The 14,374-nt window shown below is 33.6% G+C and overlaps 1 protein-coding gene and 1 long non-coding RNA gene across 2 annotated transcripts in view; one reads left to right on the top strand and one right to left on the bottom strand.

The window, feature by feature from the left end:
- Positions 1–3,179, top strand: part of mboat2a (membrane bound O-acyltransferase domain containing 2a) — a 111,540-nt gene extending 108,361 nt beyond the window's left edge. The window contains exon 13 of the mRNA XM_056477678.1: positions 2,073–3,179. Coding sequence (XP_056333653.1) covers positions 2,073–2,241 — 169 coding nt within the window. The 3' untranslated portion in view covers positions 2,242–3,179. The remainder of the gene's footprint in view (positions 1–2,072) is intronic.
- A 9,847-nt stretch (positions 3,180–13,026) lies between these two features.
- Positions 13,027–14,049, bottom strand: LOC130244345 (uncharacterized). The gene is made up of 3 exons (XR_008839226.1): positions 13,966–14,049; positions 13,756–13,850; positions 13,027–13,406 (listed from the first exon to the last, which is right to left on the bottom strand). It is a non-coding gene; the product is annotated as an uncharacterized LOC130244345 (long non-coding RNA).
- Positions 14,050–14,374: the final 325 nt, after the last annotated feature.

Raw genomic sequence — 14,374 nt, forward strand, 5'->3', positions numbered from 1 at the left:
TGAGAGTGTATAGATGTTTCCCAGTGATGGGTTGCAGCTGAAGGGCATCCACTGCGTAAAGCATATGCTGGATAAGTTGGCGGTTCATTCTCCCAGATTAATAAAGGCACTAAGCCGAAAAGAAAATATATGAATGAGTTTTCGAAGCACTTTTTGTTCGTGAATATCATAATCTTGCATAAAAAGGGGCCAGATCAGAGACCTGCATGTGGGCTGGTGAACTGCTAATATTTGATGTAATGGGTGGAATAATGATTCCTGTATCATTTGCGGTTCAGGTGCAGGACGTTAATAAACCGTTTGCAGCATTGTAGGAAATTCTGTGGCATTGATTGACAGTGAGCACTCGACTGCCTTATCTACTTTTATCACAACTTAAACAAAAATTGAAGCTCATCATGGTGCTACTGTTCTCTTTCCTAGATTACACTTTTAAGCTTTGATGGCAGCTTCTTGGAAGAATTAGATGATCTTAGTTAATATTCAAATGACTTTAGTGTTGAAAAAATATTTAAAATCACTAAATTTTGAGTCATAGGTGACATTGCTCGAGTATTTTGCTATATCTAAACAAATGTAATAAAATTCTCAGTGTAATCTAGTTCAGTTTTTACCATCCCATTCCTCATATCAAGTGCCGCAAGCGAGAGCGACTTCTGTGTTTGATTCAAAATTTTGCGACAAAGTCAGCTGAAATCATTAACAGTTGATGACATTCTTTTCATTATTTATGAAATGTGTTAATATAGGGCAGTGCTGTGGCGCAGTGGGTAGCACAATCGCCTCACAGCAAAAAGGTTGCAAATGTTTGCATGTTCTCCCCGTGTTTGGGTGGGTTTCCTCCGGGTGCTCCGTTTTCCCCTACAGTCCAAAGACATGTGGTACAGGGGAATTGAGTATGCTAAAATTGACCGTAGTGTATGAGTGTGTATGGGTGTTTCCCAGTGATGGGTTGCGGCTGTAAGGGCATTCGCTGCGTAAAACATATACTTGATAATTTGGCGGTTTATTCCACTGTGGCGACCCCAGATTAATAAAGGGACTAAGTCGAAAAGAAAGTGAATGTGTTAATGTATTAAAATAGTTCATATGATATGAACAATAGTTATCTTTTTTTGGCAAATTATTGCTTGTTGCATGAGAAAATAAATACACGGACATCTACATCTCATGCAAGTGCGGTTCAGGTCGAGGCGTGTATGTCAAACAGGGATAATATTATAGCTGCTGTCGGGTGTTCTTTTAATTATTGCAGGTGCTGGTTTACCAGAAGTGACCCGTGCAGGACTCTGGGCCAGATTTGTCTTTTATATGTTAAAACATTACTGACAGGATTAACAAAACATGCGCAGAGTAGAATAGTGCTGAAAAGTTCAGTGTCTACAGCTGTTTTTGCCTGACTTATCGAAAAATACACACCTTTTATTTTTGTATGTATTTAAATGAATCACACAACTCGATTTGCTAATGTTTGCTACCAATTGTGCTTATTGTGCTGAACTCTATATGAATGATATGTTACGTCTGTGTTTCATTTGTGCATTGTCTGTTAATCATCCATGCCATCAGCACAGTTTTAGAAATTTGCCCATTTTAATAAATCCGAAGAATCACAATAAACTCAGTCATAGCCATATTCACGTGCTCACACTCGCAGATATTTGACTGAATATGCGTATTTGTCGTGCTGTCCGGGAGAAGTCTCTGAGCTCGGGAAGACACCCTAACTCGTGTTATTCCCCTTATCAGGATAAAGAGAGATAGGGTCCGATAGGGTGTCTAGCCCGGCTCCAGAACGCTCCCTCCTCAGATTTAAATAGGTATCTGGTTTAATAGTGTGGAGTTGGGGTGGTGGAGGGACGCTGAAGTCAAGAGAAAACTGAGGTATGACATGTTTGACTATTTATAAGGGTTTGCTCTTGAGCTGATTGGATAATAGAATGATTGTGTGTGTGATGAATTAGCCTCGTCAAAGACTGATCGTGCTCCTCCTGAAATTTGTTTGTAAAACATCACTTAGTGCCAACAAATCACATAACAGCTAACACTCCGAATGTGTTTTCTCTCTCCAGATCGTGGTACTGCTGCATTCACCTGATCTGTGTGCTGCTGGCACTGGTTTTACCCGTCAAGTCCAGACGCAGACGACAACAGGAAGATTCGGGCGTCATTCAGGCCAACGAACACAACTGTCTCTCCTCACCCGACAGCAACTGCAACCGGAAGCAGAAAAGCTCATGAGGGCAGGAGAAAGCAGCTGGAGCCGCACACAGACACCTGAGGAACTCTGATATATCAAAACGGACAGATGCAGAGCGGCCAAAATCCTCCTTCACATCCAACCACACTGACAGTGACACCAACTCCAGCAACAATACAGAGGAAAAAAAACAGACTGTAAACCCCATAATCACACAGGTGGGGCAAGTTCACGCTTTGGTTTTAAACAGGGAATGGGATGAGTATTGAAAATGGTGAATAATTAACGTAATTGTCTGTTAATCTGAAGTTGCCTTAAAGTCTCTGCGTATATTTAGGACCTGAAGCCTCATACGGGGAATCCTAAGCGGTCATTGTTGGCTTATAGCTTCACTACATTAGTGCAGAAAGTCTAGCACTGGCATCAGTTTCAATGGTACCTAAAGGGTTTCTTGCCAGTGTCAGTTAAACACAGTAACCTCTGATTTCAGTTCTTCTCAATGCAAACGTGTGCGGTAGTGGAAAAGACAGTCCGGTTGTGTGTTGCCAAACTCATAGGCCTTAGGTTGCAAACTCTAACCTTTGTTTAGTTTTCTTTGTTTTATTGGGAGCGAGGGTCAAACATAAGGGATGTTTCATTCTATGTTTTTATTTTTTTGTTTGCTTTTTTTCTCAGCGATTTTTAAGGGCTTTTAGTTGTGTTTTAATGGGTTGTAGGTTTCCTCAGGGCACACAGGTCTCATGACAAACGACCAGATGTTTCTGTTCATCTAGGGAAAACAGAAGACAGTTCGCTATTGCGCAGTGTAACAGCTTGATTGGGTTTTGTGTTACAGACATTTATGGAAAGTGCAATAACTGTATTTTTTCCATTGGTGCAAATGGTGCACACGTTTATGTTACATCAACAATAGGCAGAATTGAATAACACTTCAGTATTTCAGTGCCCTACCACACGACAGTTTGGACAAACCACTCAATTTACAGAAAAAAATATCAATTAAAGGTTTATGGATATGGGTTTGACATTTGAATATATTAGTGGTCACATAGATATTCCATTTCTTTCCATCTGTCTTGTTTTGTTTTGGTTTATCTTGTTTTGTTTTGTTTCATTTTCTCTTGTTTTGTTTAGTTTTGTCTTGCTTTGTTTTGTTTTGTTTCATTTTCTCTTGTTTTGTTTAGTTTTGTCTTGCTTTGTTTTGTTTTGTTTCATTTTCTCTTGTTTTGTTCTTCTTGTTTTGTTTAGTTTTTTCTTGTTTTGTTTTCTTTAGTTTTTTCTTGTTTTGTTTTCTTTTGTTTTTTGTTTTGTTTAGTTTTTTCTTGTTTTGTTTTCTTTAGTTTTTTCTTGTTTTGTTTTCTTTAGTTTTTTCTTGTTTTGTTTTCTTTTGTTTTTTGTTTTGTTTAGTTTTTTCTTGTTTTGTTTTCTTTTGTTTTTTGTTTTGTTTTGTTTTTCGTTTTGTTTTTTGTTTTGTTTTTTCTTGTTTTGTTTTGTTTTGTTTTTTGTTTTGTTTATACAGTGCTCATCATATAAAATTACACCCCACACAAATCTTTTAAATTCATGTTTTTATAGAAAGCTATACAATATTACATTTGTGCATATACATGAGATTAGTCAGTACTGAGGGCAAATCTGGAGCTTAACGGTCCAAAAACTAGTACAGCCAAATTTATATGTGATAGAAAAATATTAAATACACATAAAAAAAAAACACTCAAAAATCAAGAGAAGCAAAAAAAGTGAAAAATTTTGTTGAAAATTTTTAGGTTGTAATTTATTTTTGCAATATTTAGCTTACATTTAATTGTATTGTCTTTCCATTTGTAAATATGTTTGGTGACTAAAATATTATTTTAATAAATATATCTGTTTAATAAATCTGTTTTGTTTAAATACCCCAAAATACATTGCCTATATTCACTGAGAAATTGAGGCAAATATTCATTTTCAAAATGGGGAGTACTTAATTATGCTGAGCACTGTACAGTCAATTTCTTTATGGTCCATCATGAACTCATTCATATTTATTTTAGTTATTGTTTATTGTTTCTATCTAATCTTTTGTTGTCCACCTTGTTTTTACTTTTGTCCACTTTAGTTGTTTATTGTTTTGTTTTATTTTTATTGTATTTTATTTTTGTTGATTGAATTTGTTTTGTTTTCATTCGTCTTTCTTTTAGTTGATTTTTATTTGGTTTATTTTTGTTCATCTTTTTCTTTTGTTTCTTTTTGCTTATGTTTGTTTTTCTTAAATTGTTTTGAAGTTTGATTTGGATTAGTTTTGTGGGAAAAAACAGTCAACACATCCTTGTTTTTCATGGTTTTGATTAATTAACTACTATTTTGAGCTGTGGATCTATAATAAAGCAAGCAACATGATATTTGCACTTCATATCAGTCTGATAAATGTAGATTCAACTCTCATTTAATATCATTAATTATGTATATATAAAGTTATTATTATATATAAATTAATTGGTATTCCTGAGCCCTAAAGAAACCTGCAAGTTCTTTTATTTCATTATATTACAATGTTTCTGAAATATTGATCCTGTAAAAGGTCTTATTCGAATCAAAAACCAGACTTAATCTTTTGCCCAATAATCTTTTTAACTAGTTGAGTTCAGTGTTATTTAGTTTATTTTCTACCAAAAATGTTACCCCTTGGTCAAAGCGAGATGTTAGTTTTATTTAGCAGTGAAGGGCTGAAGGGACTAAAGCATTTACCAAAGTGAGTCTCGCTGCATTTTTGCCAACCAAACCAGTTTGGTAAAAAGAAAAGGTTATACCAACCAGCCTCCATTTGGAGAAAAAGCTTTGAACCAGCCCCTGTGGTACAGTAAGCACACTAAGTCTTAATGTATTTGGACTTCAGACTTGTAAAACCATGATTGCACAGCAACAGTTGTAGCAAGTGCAAAACCAATAGGAAGATTAACAACCCTGAAACTCGCTGATGTTCAGTCCTGTACTGTATAATTTGTTGTTTTGCCCTTTTTGATCTAATTTTCAAAAGCTTTGAATTGTTTTAACTGCAATATGTCCCTCAGTAACCAGTGTACTAACAATAGCACCTCAATGCAAAACTTGCTTCAAATGTCCAAAGTGCCAAATAAACGGGGTGCACAAAAAGATCACTTTATTTGTACGGGTTTACAACAGGGTGAGAGGTTTGTATTAAAAAAAGAGTGTGTGATTGATTTGGTCTTAAACTGACATTATTTTTACCTACTGAGATTTTGGGAGGAAGTATTTTTCACTGTCTCCCTCTATTTGCACTTTTGGTAGGAATGAGTCGGGGTAGTGCTAAAGTAAAAAAAAAAAAAAAACTGCCGAAGCAATGCAAGGAACCTCAGTGCTACTCAGCGGTTAAGAGTATGTGCTTAGTAGAAGTGGAACGGACGAATTTACCCATTATGTTAAACACATTGTAGCAATTCAAGAAAATCAGGATGGTATTCAAGTGTTGATGGCTTATTTTGTAAACATGCTCCATCCGTGAAAAAAGTTTCATGTATTTTTTGTCGCCATTTATGTGTAAAACATTGTTTTTAAGTTTGTTAAAGGGAACGTTCAGCCTAAAATGAAGACGTTTGCCATCGTTTACTGACTCTTAACTAATTCAGAACATTTTTTGAGTTACTTTTGATAAACAGAAAAGAAGATATTTGGGAAAAAAATATCATATTTGTTTTTCCTACTATGGATACCAATGACTTTCCAGCATTTTTCAAACTATCTTCTTTTTTGTGTTCAGTCGTATAAAGAATCAAACGATGGAGAGTAAATGCTGAGTAAATTTTCATTTTTGGGTGAACTAACCCCCTTAAGGCCCAAATAATAATGTGTCAAACTTATTAAACTTATTTGTGTCAAACTTTTGCTTAATTTTTATAATATTTGTAACTACTGATTTTGAAAGGATGACCCCAAAGCTGTGTGAAATTGTGTAGACTGCTGTAATGTTTATATTCTAGTGCATTTGCTGTCCATCGGTCACCTCACTTCTGTTGTTTGTCTTTGCCCAGTTCAGATGTCAGTGGTTGTGGCCCAAAGTGAACACGCAAACCCTGTTAACTGGTTGCTAAAGCTTTCCAGATCTTGCACATATAATCATTTAACTTTCCATTATAGTTCCTAATGACTGGTTTGCATAAACTGGAATTTCACGGGAAAACTAGAGATGTTAATGTAATAAGTTTGTGGAGAGATACAGGAGAAGTAATACCTAATATTTTAGCTCCCTTTACCAATATACATGAAGAAACACAGTTGTGTGTGCGTGCGTGCGTGCGTGCGTGTGTGTGCGTGCGTGCGTGCACTTGGATTGAAAGCTGTCCAGTGTCGAACAAACACTGTCTCTATTTATTTTCTGTAATAATCATGAGTTGAGATGTGATAGCCAGCATTTGAGTGCTCTGAAGTTGTACCAAGCCAAACTATATCATTTTTTTTTTCTCCGTCTGAATAAAGGACTCGACATTAAAAATTAATTCCACTTCCATGACGACGGACACAAACAAATAAAACGCATTTTCCTTCCTGGATTTTGTCTCATTGTTTTTGGTTTTCTTGTTAGTAATGCAACAATGGTTTGCCACAAAGATACAGCACTACATAGGGGAGAGTGGGGACAGTTGCAACACTTTTTTGCATTTCCTTCAGTTTTTCAGAGACTTTTTTTGTGGAAACCCAACATTATAAATAAGAAACCTACATCTATTGAACACCCAGCCGTATTGCTATAACACAGTGCTCAGCATAATTGAGTACAGCCCATTTTGAAAATGAATATATGTATCCATTTCTCAGTGAATATAGGCAATGTATTTTGGGGTATTTAAACAAAACAGGTTTATTAAACAGATATATTTATTTAAATAATATTTTAGTCTCTAAACATATTCAGAAATTAAAAGATAATACAATTAAATTCAAGCAAAATATTACAACCTACAAAGTTTCAACTAAACTTTTCAATTATTTTGCTTCTCTTCTCTATTTGTATTTAACATTTTTCTCTAACATATAAATTTGGGTGTACTAGTTTTTGGACCGTTATCATAAGTTATTTTGTTAGATAAGCTCCAGATTTGGCTTCAGTATTGACTAATCTAATGTATATGCACAAATATAATATTGTAAAGCTTCCTATTAAAATATAAATTTAAAAGAGAGTTTTGTAAGGGGTGTACTTATGCGGAGCACTGTATGTATACATGTATACATTATAACATATGCAGAATTTAAACTTGAACAGACAAAGTCAAATGTTGCAACTGTCCCTGAGCAGGGAGACAACATTGAGTTGCAACATTCATTAAAATGTAATACAGTAATAAAAAAAATAGAGAACAACAGGTTGGATTTTATTTACATTCTTTTTGGTAAACAGATTAAATTGATTAAATTTATTAAATGTGTTAAATTGGCCATGTAAAGACAGACTGTTAAAAGAACAAGCAACAACCAATTATCAGGCCTAAAAATGAACAAAAACATGTTGTTTTACTGAAAATCTAGTCTGAACCTTTACTAAACTACTTCTTTGAACTTTATAATGAATTAAATATATTTTTTTCAAAATTAAATTGCATTGAAACTGACAACATTTAAATTGTACATTGTTAATATGGCAAGCTTTTAAATAAATGTTGTAATTTGGGGACCGTTGCAACTGTCCCAACTCTGTCAACCCTGATTAAACTGCCTATGCTAGGGAGATCCAATAGCTTTAACGCTTGATATGCCAGTTTAAATATAAGGAAACAATGATTTAAATTATAGGAATGAATAATGTTTTACGAAAAATTACTTTTTTTTCTTCCTAAAAATGTGTTTTATACTGAAAGAATGGTCACATGGTGGATTTCTCTCAGATTGAAGGAGGGTCTAACTGAAAATATGTAATATGAATATCCAGAGGCGGGTTTAGTGATTTAGGGGCCTACACTGTAAAAATGCTGGGTTCCACACAATAGATTTATGTTGGGACAATGTGAAAGAATTAACTTCGCTTGGCTTTTACAAATTTAAGTGGATTGAACATTCAAGTTGCCCCAAATAAAACCTTAAGAATTGTGTAGTTTCAGCTCATTTTAAGATACTATGCTAAGTAACTCTGGCCATGGGCCCCAAGTCCTGAAATGCACCCTTTAATCTCGATTTATTTTGTTGTTTTTTTATATGACTTTTATATCTTTTTTTTCAAAATTTTATCTTAATGTAAGCTTTACATTTTAAATATATTTCTTAAAATGGACGTACAACTAAAAATAATAAGTATTTTATATAACTTTGACTGCTGGACTGCTCCGGGATTGGTCGGTATTTTTTTTTCATAATATTATTATTACATAACATTGCATTATTATTATTATAATAATATATTTTACTGTTTATTAAGTAGTAATTTATTTACGTAATACTGTTATTTGTTTAATTCTCATTATACAAAATAGAAAACAATGTTACACATAGTTTATAGCTGTGCGTACACATACGCACAGCTATAATATATACTTCTAGATATTTATTGGGGGCTCTCAGATGTCCTGGGGCCCTAAGCAGCCGCTTTGCCTTGCTTATTGGCTAAATCCGCCATATCATCACTCTAGCTCAAGGGTCTGGAACCTTTTTTCGGCAAAGAGCCATTTCTATTTTTTTTAATCAAATGCATTTTTTAAAGAGCCATTTCGGGTGTGTGTATATAACAAAACCTTTATTTATGTCCACGCACAACTCAAAAATAAACAAATATGACGCATCACAATGTATGAAGAAAGGACAATTTAAAGATTATTTTCTTTTTGCCATCGCCACTCATGAATGTTGTTTTATTTACGTGCATGAGGTTATAGAAATGTTGCTTGCTTGGCCTTTATTGGTGTCGCGATTCAAGTTAAACCACAGCGCCACATCTGCGCATTGATTGAATGTAAAAAATACAATATAAAGGGCAATTGTAATTGTATTTTCAGTAGGAAACTCATTTCTAGTGACTGTTATAATTTTTTAAACTTTAAAATAATATTGAAGAAAGACAGCTGGACAGCCACATATTTTTGGTCAAAGAGCCACATGTGGCTCCCGAGCCATAGGTTCCCTACCCCTGCTCTAGCTCATTCCTGAATGGAGGAAGTCTTGTTGCAGTCGTCCCCACTCTCCCCTATAGAAGAAGAAAACATAATATGGAATGGATAAAACAGACAAAACTATAGAAATGACAGACCAAACCATACGGTTAAAACATACAGCCTGTCAAAACATGGGCGTTTCTGTGCCCTGCGATGGGCGTGTTTTGGTCACTGTAGGCGTGGTCACGTGTCTGGTTAATTTTAATTTTAACCACCGCCGAACGTGTTTGCGCAAGATGGCTGTGCTGTAACACAAGAAAGATTCTGGTCAAAAAGGGTTATGAAAAGCAGCGGAGTTATGTGAATTATATCGGATTACTGTGGACCTTGCTTTCCTTTTGCAGGGAGACGTAAGTTACCATTTACCATGTGCAATTGCTGTATGTAAACAATCTGGCGTGTTTTAGTAAGACGCCTGAGTTCATGTCAACTTTCAGTTTGTCACTTTTTTCATGTAAGTCAGTGTAAGTTAAGTTTACGATAATTTTTAACTGATATACCAGTAACTTTAACCCCGCCAACAGTGAGAACCACGGACATTTACAGTTCATCTCCAGCTGTCAGGGCGCATTTGCCTTTTCTTCACTCGGTTTTACAGTGTTTGCGGACGTATCGTTACTTTACTGACTGTTTGTTCCCATGTGTACAGCAACAGGCGTCGTTTTATCTTTAAATGCTGCTGTCAGGTTTGAGATAAAATGATGGTGTGATTCATATTGACATGTATTATTTACGGTGGTAAATGTTTGTGCTGCTTTCAGAAGTTATTTTCACGGTGCTTGTGTGAACTTGTTTACCTCTGTACTGCTGTGTCACTCTATGGAAACAGAGACTATAATATCAGTACAGTGATTCCCAAACCTGGAGCAGCTCAACCCCAGGGGGGCCTTAGATTTACAGTTGATTTTGTTTTGTTGAACCCATATAAAATATGTACATTTAAATTAATTTCAATGATTAAAAAGTAAGAAAAAAAGAGCAAAATAAAATGTAATATTTGAGTATGTACATTGTATGGTATTGTATGGTATGGTATCATGGTAAAATGTATGAAAGTCTATTAAAGAATAATAATAATAATAATAATAATAATAATAATAATAATAATAATAATAATAAATACTAATGCATGAATACAAATTTATGTTAGTTTGTAGCACTATACAATTCAGCTGTACAATAAAAATAACAACTCATTAGGAAGGCTATATTATTGAGAAATTGTAAAATGTATTATTACCTTTATAATTATAAAATAATAAATTAATTATCATAATTTTTTTAATAAAACTTTTTTCTAATCCATTTTAGGGAAGAACATAAAAAACAAGTGACTGTTTTCCCCAAACTATCGAGCAAAAATATATTTGATGATATATTTCCCTTCACGATTCCAAACATTTAATACAACTTTTAATGCACACGCACGCACGCACGCACGCACGCACGCACGCACGCACGCACGCACGCACACACACACACACACACACACACACACACACACACACACACACACACACACACAGACATATGTTGTGGTCAGTAAAAAAAATCTGTTTTTAATATAAACAAAAATAAAATAGATTAAATTTGTTGAACATTGCACAAGTTATAACAGAATAAAGTCTTACAGAGAGCTGCTCAGCTTTTCTCTCTCTAAGGAACTGTTGGCTTTAAAAAGGTTGAAGATCATGTCTATTATAAGAACTCAGTTTATATATTTGCTATATTTAGGAATGGTAATAGTGCTGTTTACTTCACTCTAATGTGAAATCCATATGTGCTCCTCCCAGACTAATGACCTTTGACAAATGTTTGTTACATTTCTATTAAAGAAATTTACGTTTTTATTTTTATTTATTTTTTTATTCAAATGCTGCTAATAATCCAAATCATTATCGCTTTTACAAGTCCTTTTTACTGAAAGTCACCCATGAGCAAAGGTGTCTCATAAATATGAACTGGCTGTAGGCTCGACCCTTCAGGACACTGACTTTGTGCCATCAGACTTCATTAATATTTATGAGCCAAGCTTTATATCTGCTTTTAGTCTGTCTGTTTCTTCTGTAACTGAGTAAATGTTATTATTTGATGAGAGAAAAAAGATATTGGTTACACTTTATTTTGATGGTCTGTTTGTTGAATTTTGGTTAATCTACACGTTGACTAATTCTCATTAGATTATAAGTAGACTGTTAGGTTGGGGTTAGGGTTAGTGTAAGTTGACATGTACTTGCAAATTTTCTTATAGTAAGTTAAATGTCTGTTGAAGGGTTAGGGTTAGGGTTCAATACTCAAATGGACCATCAAAATAAAGTGTTACCAAATTATTAAATTTATTTTATATGTGATCCCTGTCTAATGACTTTTGACAAATGTTTGTCACATTTATCAAACACACACGCACATACGCACATGTGAACAAATTTTGTCATTTTTATATTAGTAAAATGTTAACAAAAATGTTTGTATGTCAATAATTATTTATTATTGCACTGTGACGCCTTATTTTATTGTATTTTATTTTCAGCTTAGTCCCTTTATTAATCAGGGGTTGCCACAGCGGAATGAACCGCCATCTTATCCAGCATATGTTTTACAGAGCTGATGCCCTTCCAGCCACAACCCAACACTGGGAAATACCCATACGCACTCATTCACACACACACTCATACACTACGGACAATTTAGCTTGCCCAATTCACCTATAGCGCATGTCTTTGGACTGTGGGGGAAACCGGAGCACCCGGAGGAAACCCACGCGAACATAGGGAGAACATGCAAACTCCACACAGAAATGCCAACTGACCTAGCCAGGGCTCGAATAAGCGACCTTCTTTCTATGCGACGATCGTGCTACCCACTGCGCCACCTTTATTTAATTTAATTTAATTTAATTTAATTTAATTTTTATTTATTTTTCAGTCTAGTGACCATTTTACTAATATAACGCACGCACGCACGCACGCACACACGCACACGCACACACACACACGCACACACACACACAGAAATGTATTATTATTATAATTACACAAATTTAACATAATTTTTTTTTTGTGCTGGGCAAAGATTATGATTATGAAAGATTATGCAAAATAACAGTTTATTTTGACCCAATATATGTGCGTATAGTGTATTTATATTATGTATATATAAACACACATGCATATTATTGACAATGTTTATTTATATTTAGAAATAAAATATATATTCTTGTGATACTAATTATATATACATTTAAATATCTAAGCAATACACTGTAAAAAATCTTATGTGCTATTTACAAAAAAAAATTGTGGTAACACTATTGCACGTATTATTTTTAAGTAAATTTCAAAACTTGATTTTTTTAGCAAAAACCACTTGAATGAATCATGTGAAAATTACTAAATGTTTTGAGTGATAAATGAAGATTTTAATATTATTAGCGGAATGTGCTTTTATAATTTAAGCAAATCCACCACCATTTACTCATATTTATTTTTTTTAACAAAAACCACTTGAAAGAATCATGTGAAAATTACTAGTTTTTTTAAGTGATAGATGATGATTTTAATATTATTAGTGGAATGTGCTTTTATAATATATGCAAATAAATCAACATTTACTCAAATTTATTACTGAAAATTACTCATTCATAAAATGTAAAATATATAATGTATAATGAAAAACATACACAATACATTTAGGCCAAATATCATTTTATTACATGTTACACTGATAACAAAATGGTACAATATGTTAAACAAATCTATATAAAATTTACAGCAATGCTAATCTCTGATAAAAATTCCTTTATCCATGTCATGGAAAAAACTGACCTGTCAACTTTCCTTTGTAGGAATAGTCACATTTTAGACAATATTTGACAGAATTTGTGTATTGCAAACTTATTATTCGTTTCTTTGTAAGTGATTTTAATTTGTGGAATATTTGTATAAATCCAGTTCAGCGATTCTAGATTTTCCAGGCTAGCCATGACTCACTTATCCTCCAAGACAATGCAGAAGTCCTCATGGTTGGTCATCCCTCTGACAGACAGCAATTCTCTGTGCATTCCCACACTGTAAAATAAACATTACGTTTATTATATTGAAATTATGCAGTTGTACATTTCAAATGTTTAAGGTTTACTAAAACACATTAAGGAAATATATTAATGAAATAAATCATTTCTTTTTATATCTGTGAACAGTAATTCTTCATAATGTTTGAGTATTTTGACTTATAATGGACAGGGTGTTTAAATGTATACTAGTGTACAGACATTTATAAAAACATACCATGTTTATACAAGGAATAGTGCATTCAACAGTGTAATGCTTGAGCTATATATTTTTTTGTAAGCATGCAAAAATATAAAATGCAGTTTTCGGAAGATCATAAATATCTGAAACAGTTTGAGACACTTACATTGCACTACTGGATGAGCTCTTCATCTTATTCATACAGATAAACCAGCAACAGAGGACGACATCTCTCGTTTCATCCCTGATTTAATGTGAGGTCTGATGCAAAAAAGTGTAGAAATTAGTAATAATAATAATAATAATAATAATAATAATAATAATAATAATAATAATAATAATAATAATAATACACAAATAACATTATTAAAAATACCTGATGTATGGCACCCATTCTCTTTAGCAAAATCTGCCTCAATAAACTGCTCCTCTTTAGTGGGAAAACACTGCGAAAGTTTTCTTAATTAAACTGAAAAATGAAGCAAACAAATATTAGTATTTATGTACAGTATTATATATAAACAGTTCTTTACATTACATCAGCAATGCTGTAAAAGGAACCTTATGAAATGGAAAAGCACTAGCTGTACATAAACTCCATTGAATAGCTAGCTAGCTTAGCTTAGCTTAGATTTACCACTTAACAAGCTCACTGTTGTTCGTCTGCTTAACTGTTGCCTGATCATTGCTGTTAAATATTACGATGCAAATAATTTGTTCAACTTCATTATATAATTCAGAATGAACATTGAAGCAAATCAATTTCAAATAGGAATGGGTGGTTA

This window comes from Danio aesculapii, chromosome 17 (genome assembly GCF_903798145.1).
Source record: "Danio aesculapii chromosome 17, fDanAes4.1, whole genome shotgun sequence".
Lineage (NCBI taxonomy): Eukaryota > Metazoa > Chordata > Actinopteri > Cypriniformes > Danionidae > Danio > Danio aesculapii.